This window comes from Phyllostomus hastatus, unplaced genomic scaffold, assembly GCF_019186645.2.
Source record: "Phyllostomus hastatus isolate PE091 unplaced genomic scaffold, TTU_PhHast_1.1 phas_scaffold_585, whole genome shotgun sequence".
In the NCBI taxonomy this organism is placed as follows: Eukaryota; Metazoa; Chordata; class Mammalia; order Chiroptera; family Phyllostomidae; genus Phyllostomus; species Phyllostomus hastatus.
Window position 1 is genome coordinate 20,237,011 of NW_025334037.1, and position 14,122 is coordinate 20,251,132.

At 40.2% G+C, this 14,122-nt stretch overlaps 1 protein-coding gene across 2 annotated transcripts in view; it reads left to right on the forward strand.

Moving 5' to 3' along the window:
• PDHX (pyruvate dehydrogenase complex component X) overlaps positions 1–13,886 on the forward strand; it is a 64,569-nt gene extending 50,683 nt beyond the window's left edge. The window contains exons 10-11 of one of the 2 annotated variants that reach the window (XM_045825527.1): positions 4,481–4,545; positions 10,868–13,886. In XM_045825527.1, the coding sequence (XP_045681483.1) occupies positions 4,481–4,545; positions 10,868–11,126 (324 nt within the window). In that variant the 3' untranslated portion in view covers positions 11,127–13,886. Of the gene's footprint in view, positions 1–4,480; positions 4,546–5,818; positions 6,490–10,867 lie in introns of those variants that run through there. The other variant, XM_045825528.1, reaches the window with a different exon arrangement.
• Positions 13,887–14,122: the final 236 nt, after the last annotated feature.

Below are 14,122 nucleotides of genomic sequence, written 5' to 3' on the forward strand. Positions count from 1 at the left end.
ACGTCCCCATTTTAAAATTGAGGAAACTGAGTTTAACACCTTTAAGAAATTTGCCCAGAGTGATGTGTTTATAAAGGGGTGGAAGTGGGGATTTATTTAAACCAGGCATTCCTCATGTCAAATGCCATTTTCTTAGGCCTTCCGTGGCTTCCATAGCTGGAATAGCTTCCTACATTAGCCTGTCTTATTGTCTTCATTGGCTTATCAGCCTTTTCTTTTAAAGATTTTATTTTTAGACAGAGGGAAAAGGAGGGAGAAAGAGGTAGAGAAACATCAATGTGTGGTTGCCTGTCTTGCTCCCCCTTCTGGGGACCTGGCCTGCCCAGGCATGTGCCCTGACTGGGAATCGAACTGGTGACCTTTCGGTTCTCGGGTCTGTGCTCAATCCACTGAGCCACAACAGCCAGGGCTGGCTTATCAGTCTTTGAAATTAACTTAATTGTTGACCTTTCTATGTTCCCTTGTATCTCATGTTGTCTATGTTGTTCTTTGCCATATATCCAATTCTAGAAGAGTGCTTGGAAGATACTAACTACTCAATAAATCTTTAAAAATATCTAATAAAAACTCTTACTGAAGTTAATTTTCCAAGAAGTATGTATGTAGGTCCCTGTAAATGCATCATGGACTCCAGGTTAAGAACACCTATGCTAAGTATTTACTTCCTTGTCTCAAGGATGTCAATGTGTGGTGCTAAAGGAATGCATGTCTCAGCCAAGTTCAAGTTTATATTCGCTAACTAGAGTAGTATAGTAACAAGCCATAGATCCCACACTGTTCTTAATTCCTCATTAATTATAGCAGTTTTAAAAAGCAGAAGTAGAGCTATGACACGGTGCGTGCAAGGGGCTGCTGCCCGGACCACACTGTTGGCCTCGGGCAGAGGGAGAGGAAAGGGGGGGGGGGGACATTAATCAGCCGCCTCCCACATATACCCCGAATGGGGCCCAAACCCACAACCCAGGAAAATGCTAAACTCCTGTTAGAAATTAGGGGAGATCTTCAGTTAGAAGATAGCTTGAGAGTCCGTGGACCTCGGGGAAAGAATGCCTTGCTTAGGCTCCATAAGGCTTCCTTTAGAGGCAGCCTCTAGATTTCTGAGAAACATCTGGCTGGATTGTCCATTATCGTGCTCTTCCTGCTTTTTGGGGCAGCCATCTCCGTTTCCTTGAGTCCACTGATGTCAGATTAAGAGACTTCGGGCCAAGACGGAGGCATAACTAAACACGCTTTGCCTCCGCACACAACTACAGCAAAAATTACAACTAAACTACAAAAACATCACCCAAATTTGTCAGAAAATCCAGCTGTGTGGAAATCTAACAACCAAGGATTTTAAAAAGCTACATTCACCCAGATGGGTGCCTTTTCTACAATAAGCCACACTACTAAGACAGGGAGGGAGTCAAAGCAGCTCTACCTAATACACAGAAACCAACACAGAGAGGCTGTCAAGTTGAGGAGAGAGAGAAGTATGGCCCAAATGAAAGAACAAAACAAAACTCCAGCAAAAGAACTAAACAAAATGGAGATAAGCAACCTATCAGATGCAGAGTTCAAAACACTGGTGATCAGGATGCTCAAAGAAATCATTGGTTACTGCAATAGCATAAAAAAGACCCAAGCAGAAATAAAAGTTACATTAAGTGAAATAAAGAAAAATTCACAGGGAACCCATAGAGGATGGGATGAAGCTGAGATTCAAATCAACAGTTTGGAACATCAGGAAGAAAAAAGCATTCAATCAAAATAGCAAGAAGAAAAACAAACTCAAAACGAGAATAGAATAAGGAACCTCTGGGACATCTCTAAACATACCAACATCCAAATCATAGGGATGCCAGAAGGAGAAGAGGAAGAGCAAGAAATTGAAAACTTACTTGAAAAAATAATGAAAGAAAACACCCCTAATTTGGTGAAGGAAATAGACATACAAGTCCAGGAAGCACGGAGAGTCCCAAACAAGATGGACCCAAAGTGGCCCACACCAAGACACATCATAACTAAAATGTCAAAGGTTAGAGATAAAGAGAGAGTCTTAAAAGCAGCAAGAGAAAAGTAGAGTTGCCTACAAAGAAGTTCCCATAAGACTGTCAGCTGATTTCTCAGAAGATACTTTGCAGGCCAGAAGGGGCTGGAAAGTATTCAAAGTGATGAAAAGCAAGTACAGCCTACATTGCTCTATCCAGCAAAACTATCATTTAGAATTAAAGGGCAGATAAAGTGCTTCCCAGACACAGTAAAACTAAAGGAGTTCATCATCACCAAGCCATTATATGAAATGTTAAAGAGAACTGTATTAGAAAAAGATCAAAAGTATAACCATTAAAATGGCAACAAATGCACAACTATCGACAACTGAATCTTAAAACAAACTAAGCAAACAAGCAGAACAGGAACAGAATCATAGATATGAAGATCATTTGGAGGGCTATCAGCTGGGAGGGGGAAGAGGGAGAATGGAGGAAAAGGTGCAGGGATTAACAAGTACAAATTGGTAGGTACCGAACAGGCAGGGGCAGGTTAAGAACGGTATAGGAAATAGAGAAGCCAAAGAACTTATAGGCACGACCCTGGACATGAACTGGAGGGGGCGGGGGGGAATTGCTGGAGGGAATGGGGACACCATGCGGAAGGGGGCAAAGGAGGAAAAATTGGGACAACTGTAATAGCAAAATCAACAAAATATACTTTTTAAAAAGGCAGAGGTAAAGTTACCTCATTAGTACTCAGTACTAATTAGTACAGTTTTTGAATGAATTGGTAAGGCACATGACGTATTTTAGAAATATTTGCTAGTCATCTTGTATAAGGCACTTTCAGCTGGATGCTTCAGGTGACAGCTGCTTTATTTTAAGTTCGTATTTTCATCTGACCAGGAAGATCCAGTGAGAATTCTTTAGGAATTTTTAGAATGAACGATCCTCCTCAGGTTCTATTTTTATTTTAGGCTCTTAGGGCTCATTGATAGGAACATTCTGCTGATGTGATTTGGGTTTATAGAGATTTTCTTTTTAAGTGTAGTAAAATAAATACACTATTTGTATTTGTGTGGCACGGGAATGTGGAGATCATCTGCGTTGGAAGAAATGCCTTTCAGAGTCCATATGACGTGTGCCTGCTCAAAGCATGTGAACAGTTGTTTGCGTAAGGCAGGAGAAATGCGTCTGTAGCCCGTTCGCTCTACCTCTGTCATTCCACGGACCATGCAAGGCTGTATCCTCATTCTTCACTTTGGTTTCAAGTAGCTTCATGAGTGACTGCATCCAAATAGTAGTAATCTGCAGTTGTTTCAATTGCATGAAGTCACAGTGATACATTGAGATGTTTTTAGATTTTTAAAGAACGTTTTAGTTTGCAAAATTGAAATCACCTGTGGTTTAAAGTTAGTTATTAATGGTGGTTATAACTACTTCTATTAGCTATTTAATACAGGATATCAAGTATGCCCTGATTTAGTTTATCTATTCAAATGACAACAGCTTTATTCTTCTTTTAATAAAAGAATCCACTATTAATTTTTTAATGTAATGAATCAGCCTGTGTTTCCTTATTTTGGAAGCATTGAAAAATAAAGATTAACACAAGTATGGTTAATTGCAAGTGCAAGTAGAGGAAAATTTAATGACTTTTCTTATATTCACTCTTAGGGTGTCATCTGCCTTTCCCTCTGTAAGTGTTTATAAGTCAGTATTGTCAAGAATGATACAAAAATGACTACACTCAATGTTGCGCTCTAAATTGGACTGGCTCATTCAGGAAATGCTTTAGCTGTAGGAACAAGAACCAAAATAATGTCTATTTTCTGGGGCTTAGTAATTCCACTTCTGAGAATTTATATGAAATCACTCAAAAGAAACCAATGAACCAAATTATGACACTGGGGAAATGACTAAGTAAATTCTGGCAGATACGGTCTTTAGAATGTTAAGCAAACATTAAAAAATTGTTTATAAAGACTTAGCAACATAGAAGATGCTTATATTGAAAAGTGAAATAGAGAGTTCTGGGGTTTTTTAACAACTGTCTGAAATTGTATATGTGTTGTGGGTAAAAAAGAGGCAAAAGTTGAAAGACGAAATCTGATATGTTGGTTGTAGGTTTGTTGCTGTTGCATAGTTTATTTAAAATACTAGATCAACAAGAATGGCTTCTTCTAATATTTTATCCTCTAAGAAAAGTAGAAGTATTGGAACATTCTGCATACTAATGGTGCACAAGGTAATTCCAGTATTCAAAGAATTTTTAAAGGAAAGTGACTTTTCTAGAGTTTTGATTCACATGTTTAGCTTCTTTAGCTTATCTGTATTTTATCTTTTTTAAAAAATGAGTTAAGAGAAAACCATATATACATCTGATAAAGTCAAATCAAAGCACCTAAGAGATGAGACTGTACCCTGTACAGATATTTCAAATGACAAGTAACCTGTACTCTGTGTAACAGAGTCTTACTTGACACACTTCATTTGTGCTTTTTCAGGCTCTATCAAAGAAAGCAAGAGATGGAAAGTTGTTACCTGAAGAGTACCAAGGAGGATCTTTCAGGTAAAATTTAAACTCTTAATCATCAGTAGCATCAAACAGATAGAAGACTTATAAAGCCCATGTTCACCTGTTTTATCTATTTTCTGAAACTTTTTAAAAAATTTAAGATAAATATCACACACTATATTTCGATAACAGAATATGTGAAGATATTCTTCAGACAAATCAGATTTTCATATTAAAGCTAGTAAGAACCCCTTAGGGTTAGCTAGTTAACTCATTCAAATATTCATGGAACGACATTCAGAGTTTGCTGTTGATATTTAAAAATATATAAGTACAATAGATTTATAAAACTCAACTGTATGGTTTTTCTACTGCAATTCCTCATGTTAAGGTACCTTGGCGAAATATATTAACACTTAGGCCCTTCAGTTATTACCAGCTCTATTTTTCAGTGTAACTTACACACAATAAATTGTACTTAGTGTAGCTTGAATGTTTTACAAAATAAAGAAACTTGTGCAGCCAACCAAAGCAGGATATACTCCCTCTACCCTTCCATCCTCTTAAAGGTAACCACTTTTCTCAAAATTACCATAGATTTGCTTTGCTAGCTTTGATCTTTGTATAAAGATGCATTTTTTAAAAACCTCACCCAAGGATATGTTCGCCCGATTTTAAGAGAGGAAGGGAGACGGTGAGGGAGAGAGACAGAAACATTGATGTGAGAGACAAGCATCAGTAAGCTGACTCCTGCACATGCCCCCACAGGGAATCGAACCCACAACCCAGGCACGTGCCTGACCAGGGATCGAACCCACAACCTTTTGGTATACAGGTCAACACCCAACTGACTGAGAGACACACATTCTTAGTGTCTGGCTTCTTTCACTCAACATTGATGTCTGTGAGATCAACCATGTTACTGTGTGAATCAGTCATTTATCTGTTATTAGTGCAGTGTCTTACATTCTGTAGTGTGTTGTAAAAATATGCCAGTATCCATTTACTGTGGGCATTTATGGTGTGTATAGAATTTGGTGCTATTACAAATAATGGTGCCATGAACATTTTATTAGTGTCTTACGATGACTATACATATGTTCATTGTATACACTGAAAGTAGAATTGCTAAGTTAAAAGCTTTAATGGACCCTGCCAAACAATCTTTCAAAATGCTTACACAGATCTACAGTTAACAGTCTATGAGAATTCCTCTTAGGAATGCTAGGTTTTAAATTTTAACAGGTCTTGGAGTATGCAGCGGCATCTCTGTGGTCAGGGGAATACAATTGGATGATGTTGAAAACGGTTTTCATTTTTCTCTCAGCCATGTGTGTATCTGGTAACTCATCAGATAAAGTAGCTGCTGAAGTCTTGTGTCTGTCTTTAAAAAGAATTTGTAGGAGTTCTCATCTCCAGATACACAGACCTTTGTAGGACTATTTCAGATACCTTTTCCCACTCTGTGCCTTGCCCTTGGGACTTTTTTAAATTTAATCTTTATTGGGACTTCTGGCAAGATGGAGGAATAGGTGGACGCACCGTGCCTCCTCGCACAACCAAGATTAGAACAACAATAATTTACAGACACAATATCACTCAGAACTGACAGGATTTATCTGAATGGAAGTCGGGCAGCCAAGAAGTTGAAGTAGACCCGTACAGCCAGACCGGTAGGAGATGACGAGCCGGGTGGGCCCAGGGCTGGCGCGGGTGGGCGGCGCTCGAAGGTCGGGGAAAATTTGGCGCAAAATCAGCGCGACAGCCATCCGGGGCAAGAACGCAGTGGTGATCCCTGAGTGCTCAAGCTGCGGCTGGCGGACCCAGTGGGGCAGCGATTGTGGATCAGGGCAGAGCTCGCAGCCCAGGATCCCAAGGAAGGGCCTGAGCCCAGGAGAACGAAACTATCGCTATTGTCGCCTCCCACTCCCGCCCCCCCCCCCACATATAACGTCACAATCTAGCGACCAGGGTGCCCAGCCCGGGTGAACACCTAAGGCTCCGCCCCCCGCCGTAACAAGAGCGACCAGAGACAGGGAAAGACCTAAGACATGTATCCAACAGAACAGATCAGTCCCCCAGGACTCATCCTTTTGAGTGACCAAGAAATAGCCAATCTATCAGATGCACAGTTCAAAACACTGGTGATCAGAAAGCTCACGGAATTGGTTGATTTTGGGCACAATTTAGATGAAAGGATGCAGGTTACCATAAAAGAGATGCAGGAAGATATGCGGAGGAGAGCCAATAGTGAAAGGAAGGAATCTGAGTCTCAAAACAATACAGTGGACCAGAAGGAAGATAGAATCAACCAAGCAGGAAAGCATGATGAAATAAGAATTCAAAAAATCGAGGAAAAGCTTAAGAGCATCCAGGGCACCTTTAAACGTTCCAACATCCGAATTATAGGGGTACCAGAACAGGAAGGAGAAAAGCAACAGATGGAGCACGTATTTGAACAAATAATAAAGGAGAACTTCCCCAATCTGGCAAAGGAAACAGTCTTCCAAGAAATCCAAGAAGCTCAGAGAGCCCCAAAGAAGTTGGACCCAAGAAGAAACACAGCAAGGCACATCATAATTACATTAGCCAACGTAAAAATGAAGGAGAGAATCCTAGAAGCAGCAAGAGATAAGGGGACAGTAACCTACAAAGGAGTTCCCATCAGACTGTCAGCTGATTTCTCCAAAGAGACCTTACAGGCAAGAAGGGGCTGGAAAGAAATATTCCAAGTCATGAAAGACAAGGACCTACATCCCAGATTATTCTATCCAGCAAAGCTCTTTTAGAATGGAAGGGAAGATAAAGTGCTTTTCAGATAAGGTCAAGTTAAAGGAGTTCATCATCACCAAGCCCGTACTTTATGAAATGCTAAAGGGACTTATCTAAGAAAAGAAGATAAAGAAAAGACCTGTATAGTAAAAGGACAGCAAACTCACAATTATTAACAACCACACCTAAAGCAAAACCAAAAGAAACCAATTAAACAACTAGAACAGGAACAGAACCACAGAAATGGAGATCACATGGAGGGCTAGCAGCAGGGGGGTGGGAGGAGGAGAGGGGGAAAAGGTATAGAGAATAAGTAGCATAGAATGTAGGTTGATAATAGATAGGGGGAGGGCAAGAATAGTACGAGAAATGTAGAAGCTAAAGAACTCATAAGAATGACACATGTACATGAACTAAAGCGGGGGAACGTGGGTGGGAGAGGGGGTACAGGGTGGAGGGGAGAGAAGGGGGGAAATGGGACAACTGTAATAGCATAATCAATAAAATACATTAAAAAAATTAATCTTTATTGTATGTTTTTTTTTCATCGACATTTAGTCTCCTCAGACCCCCTTCCCCCAGTAATCACCAGACTGTTGTCCGTGTCCATGAATCCTTTTTCCTGTTTGCTCCATCCCTCCACCCCCTAACCTCCCCCCACCCCAACTGTCATCCTGCCCTCCATCTGTGAGTCTGTCCCCATTTCCCTTGTTAGTTCAGTTTGTTCATTAGATTCCACATATGAGTGAAATTACATGATATTTGTCTTTCTCTGACTGGCTTATTTCAGTTAGCCTAATGTTCTCCATGGAACTTTCTTGATGGTGTTTTTTAATACAGAATTTCTGAATTTTAATGAAGTCCTGTTTATCAGCATTTTTCTTTATACTTGGTCCTTATATTCTGCTTGGAATTATTGCCTAAAGAGTCATGGAGTTACTCCTCTATGTTGTCTTCTAGAGCCATTAGAGCTTTTCACAGGTAGATTATAATCCATCTGCAACTGGGTTTTGTTTATTGTGTGTAGGTTTTTTAGGGTCAGCTGGTCATCTGTCATGTACACACCAAGCCTTGCTGGGATTTTGACTGGGGCTGCATTGACTCTGGTGGTTAATTTGACAATTGACACCTTCAGAGCATGAGCATGAGTCTTCCAGCTGGTGACTGTGGCGTAAACCGTTGTGTATTCAGTGCTGTGACTCCTTTTGGTTATGTTTTTTTTTTTAGCATGTTTTCTTTTTTTTTAATATATTTATTGATTATGCTATTACAGTTGTCCCATTTCCCCCCTTCACTCCCCTCCACTCTGTACACGCTCTCCCACCCACATCCCCCCTTTAGTTCATGTCCATGTCATAAGTTCTTTAGCTTCTACATTTCTCATACCATTCTTATCCTCCCCCTATCTATTTTCAACCTACAATCTATGCTACTTGTTCTCTGTACCTTTTCCCGCTCTCTCCTCCTCCCACTCCCCTGTTGCTAACCCTCCATGTGATCTCCATTTCTGTGTTTCTGTTCCTGTTTGAGTTGTTTGCTTAGTTTCTTTTGGTTTTGCTTTAGATGTGGTTGTTAATAATTGTGAGTTTGCTATCCTTTTACTATACATGTTTTTTTTTTAATCTTCTTAGATAAGTCCCTTTAACATGTCATAAAATAAGGGCTTGGTGATGATGAACTCCTTTAACTTGACCTTATCTAAGAAGCACTTTATCTGCCCTTCCATTCTAAATGAAAGCTTTGCTGGATAGAGCAATCTGGGATATAGGTCCTTGTCTTTCATGACTTGGAATACTTCTTTCCAGCCTCTTCTTGCCTGCAAGGTCTCTTTTGAGAAATCAGCTGACAGTCTCATGGAAACTCCTTTGTAGGTTACTGTCCCCTTATCTCTTGCTGCTTCTAGGATTCTCTCCTTCATTTTTACCTTGGCTAATGTAATTACGATGTGCCTTGGTATGTTTCTTCTTGGGTCCAACTTCTTTGGGACTCTCTGAGCTTCCTGGACTTCCTGGAAGTCTATTTCCTTTGTCAGAATGGGGAAGTTCTCCTTTATTATTTGTTCAAATACGTGCTCAACCTGTTGCTCTTCCTCTTCTCCTTCTGGTACCCCTATAATTCGGATGTTGGAACGTTTAAAGATGTCCTGGAGGTTCCTAAGCTTCTCATTTTTTTGAATTCTTATTTCTCTGTTCTTTCCTGTTTGGTTGTTTGTTTCTTCCTTCTGGTCCACTCTATTGTTTTGAGTCCCAGTTTCCTTCCCATCACTATTGGTTCTCTGTGCATTTTCCTTCATTTCTTTTATGGTAACCTGCATTTATTCATCTAATTTGTGCTCAAAATCAACCAATTCTGTGAGTTTCCTGATCACCAGTGTTTTGAACTGTGCATCTGATAGCTTAGCTATCTCTAGGTCGCTTAAAAGGATGAGTCCTGGGGCATTGATTTGTTCTTCTGTTTGAGCTCTCTCTCTCTCTCTCTCTCTCTCTCTCTCTCTCTCTCTCTCTCTCTCTCTCTTTTGGAGGGGGGGTCTGGTCGCTCCTGTTATGGTGAGGGGTGGAGCCTTAGGTGTTCACCAGGGCTGGGCACCCCAGTCGCTGGGTTGTGACATTGTATGTGGGGGCGGGGGCGGGAACAATGGCGGTAGCTCTGTTCTCCGTGGGACCTCAGTCCCTTCTCTGGGATCCTGGGTTGTGCACTCTGCCCTAGTCCACAATCACTGCCTCACTGGGTCTGCCAGCTGTCACTTGCGCACTCAGGGTCCACCCGCTGTAATCTTGCACACCCCAGATGCCTTACTCGCCCCCAGTTGCCTTATACACCCAATTCTCCCTGTTCTCCGCGCTGCGACCTGCACCTGGCTGCTCATCTCCACCCTTCCTACCGGTCTGGATGAACGGGTCTACTTCAACTTCTTGGTTGTCTGACTTCCATTCAGATAAATTCTCTGTCAGTTCTGGGTGTTATTCTGCCTCTAAATTGTTGTTGTTCCAATTTTGGTTGTGAGTGGAGGTACGGTGCATCCACCTATGCCTCCATCTTGGGTGGAAGTCAGTTATGTTTTATAATTTTCTGTGTAGACATCTCATAAATGTTTTATTAGATTTACTCCTTGATGTGTGTGATGTTATTGTAAATGGTGTTCTTAAAATTTATTTTCTAATTATAGCAACTTGTATATAGCTATTAAATGAATTTTTATTGACCTTTTATCTAGTGACTTATTTAAATTCACTTACTAATCTGACTAGGTTATCTGTGGAGCCTTACATTTTTCTATGGATGCAATCAGTTCATCTGTAAATCGTGACAGTTTTATTAGTTTTAGTCCTTGCATCTTACATTTCTTTTTCTTGTCATATGCCACTGCCTACAAATTCCAGTAGGATGCTGAATAGGTGTTTATATAATATGTAATATCTGCATGTGTGTCAATATTTAATACACACTTTTTGATACTGTTGTAAGTAAGTCTTTTGTCTGTGGTCTTTGAATGACCTGGTATAAGGTCTGTACTACAGTTTTTCAGTAAAGTGAAAATATGTGCTTGGGGAAAGTCTAATCTGATGGATAACATGCCACCTTCAGAGCTTTTTGTTTTCTCTAGCATTTCCAACCTGGGGATGTTTGGCATCGACGAATTTACTGCCGTGATCAACCCCCCTCAGGCCTGCATCCTGGCCGTCGGGAGGTTCCGACCGGTGCTGAAGCTCACGCAGGATGAGGAGGGGAATGACCAGCTGCAGCAGCACCAGCTCATCACGGTCACTATGTCCAGTGACGGTCGGCTAGTGGACGACGAACTAGCTACCCGGTTTCTGGAAAGTTTTAAAGCAAACCTAGAGAATCCTATTCGACTGGCCTAGTTCTCAAAGACAGAACTGCTACCCAGAAACATACACTATATGAAAAACATTAGGTATTTAAGTGTGAAATGGATGAAATGTTTATTTATTTAAGCTGAAAGAGTTTGACCTGAGTTGTCGTCATTTATAAAGTGGGTTTAATGTTGTAGAAATAAATGACAACAAACTGTAACTACAATAATTAAAAAAGAGAATGTTTAGTTAGATCCATTTTTAATCTTGGTGCTGTACAAAGGGAGCGTTAAACTAGATGTAAGTTCAGTCATATGTTTGGCTCCTTGGAGCATTTGAAAATATTTGAGAATATATGATAAACTGTAAACTTAAAAAATTGTTACAATTCTACTTGTGTTGACATTGGATGTGGTCTTCAAAGAAACACCCACTGATTTAGCAGTGGGTCCTCACTTTTACAAGCACTGCTGTAGATATACTTGAACAATTTAATATGTACAGAAGTTTATTCTGGATAACAGTACATAAGGATCACATTGTGTTAGGGGTTGCGGCAACATTATTGAATTTTTTATGTATATAAAGCCATATGTTTTAGAGTGCTTTCTATCATTCTTATTTTTTACTCCTGTGATACTGTGAACTTCTACAGAGGAAAATTTTTTAAATCAAAAATGAAGAGAAAGAGACCAAAAAAATTGTTTGTTTCAATGGTAAACTATAGTTTAAATATTTAAACCCTCAGAAATAACTGCTCACCTTCATACTAACTTGGAATGTATTAAAATAAATTATGCTGTTTACTACCGAACATTTTAAGTTAGTGTTGATTTGAACACAAAATGTTTCTTATGCATTTTAATCAAGTTTGTATTGTGCAATAAGATAGGACACAAATTTAGTCAAACCTTTTTTTATGATTTTTTAATTATTTATTTTTAGAGAGAGGGAAACGGAGAGAGAAAGAGAGGGAAAGAAACATCAGTGCAAGAGAGAAACATCGATTGGTTGCCTCTCATATGTGCCCAGACGTGAGACCAAACCTGCAACCCAGGCATGGGCCTTGACCAGGAATCAAACCAGAGACCTTTTGCTTTGCAGGGCGATGCCCAACCAACTGAACCAGGCTGGTCACATCAGGGCAGTTTAGTGAAACCTGGAAATGTATTAGTAGTTTCCCTGGAACAGCTTACTGGGGACTCTACAAGAAGAGAGGAGGAATTTGAAATTAATGACATTAGGAAAATAGTGGATATGGAATGTAAAGAGAGTAGAAAAGAAGGTATATGAAGCGGGCGAGAACCATCCTTGTTATTCCATCAATGATGCAAAGTTTTCACTCATTACTATAAAGGTTAGAAGAGTTTCCTTCTTTTAACAACTCTGCTATTACCGGCCAGACAGTTGTACTGAAGTTGGCTTGTGGTAAGCGTCAGCTGACATGATTCACCCGAGGAAAGACTGTTTGGTACACGTGTGGTGTGACGTGATGAACTTCACACTCTAGGAAAAGAGCAGCGCCTCCCAAAGTAATTAGAATGCTGGCCTATGAATTGTTAAGAAAATGCTTAATCCAATTACTACATTTTAACAAGCTGTTTTTTAAAAATAGTCCTCAAAACTTTTCTCATATTCACAATTTTCCTGAAAGTTTTAACCAACTACTACTTTTAAGATCAGTTTTATATGTTAATTATTTTCAGTCAGTTTTAAGGGAAATTGTTTTGTTGTTTTCCAGTTTTTATACCTAAGGAAGACAGCATGAGACAGCCACAAATAACGCTTGGCTGGGGGTTCTGTTTTGTTTTCCGTGGGCTGAGGCGCACACCCCCCCCAGTGCCTCTGTCCCCTGTGGTCTAATGGACCTCGGCCCCACCCCTGCCTGCCATAAGGGGTTGCTGTGAACTGCACAGGGCAAACGCAGTGTAAGTTTAAGGCCTTTTCATTCTTCTCTAACATCGCAACCAGGCTTTTCATATGATCAGTTGCTTCTCACACTTTCACTTCTCAGCTATTGGTACAAATGCTCGTTATGCTGACTAAAAAGTGTTTTCTCTCATATTTGTATACTGCTTAGGTTTGTGTGAGCAGATTGTAATTTCTGGTAAAAAAAGAATTCAAGCGCAAAGTCGAAGAGGAACACTGACTGAAGAGAGAACTATGGGATGCGTGGTTTGGATCCTGTAGAGAAAGAACCGTGGTGCCTGAGCAGGCTCTGCCCCACGTTTTATAAATGTTTTTAGTACTGATAGGGATCACGCCGAGAGGATATAAAAATGAAAGTTTACTCCTGGTCACCGTTTTTCTCGTTTAAACGGGGAACGTGGCTAAAATAGTGAGAAGACTTGTAAGGAAAAGGCACCGCACATCCCAGTTAACACTTAGGCAGGACAGTGTCAGTGAATAGTAGAATTTATAAGTCGAAAAAGCCCGCTTCTCCCTGCGCGCATCTGCCTGTTAACATTCCCGGGTGCCGCTTGTGCACCGACCGTCCTGCCAGACCCAGTGAGAGCACACGGCTGGCCAGACTCCCTGGTTTGGAGTATTCCCAAGAAATTTGTATGTGCTGGTGCAAGCATTTTATATATAGTGCCAAGTGGAACTTGGATTTCTGGATTTTTTTTCTTTTTTGTATTTTGGATCTTGATTTTATTCTATATTGTGTAGGCCAACCTTTTAACATGATGCTAAAAGTAAACCTAGTTTCCTAACCTTTTATTGAAAGGTAGGTGGTGCTGTGAGTTAATGTAATGTAGTTAGAGTATGGGAGAAAAATAAAAATGGCATTTAAATTTTCAAGGAAAATTTGTCCTCGTTACATGTTGCATTATGACGGACTTCGTCTCAGGTGAAGTGACAAAGTGAAAGAACCAAGTGTGTGGCAGGTAAGATAGAGCCATTCATTTAAATGTGACGTTATTCATGGGAAACACTTATTGGTCTTTGAAGAAATAACAATGCAGAATTACTTCAAGATTAGTTTGGCCACAACATGCAAGGTCGGTCAAAACAGAGCGGATCACAATCAGCAGGAACCAGTT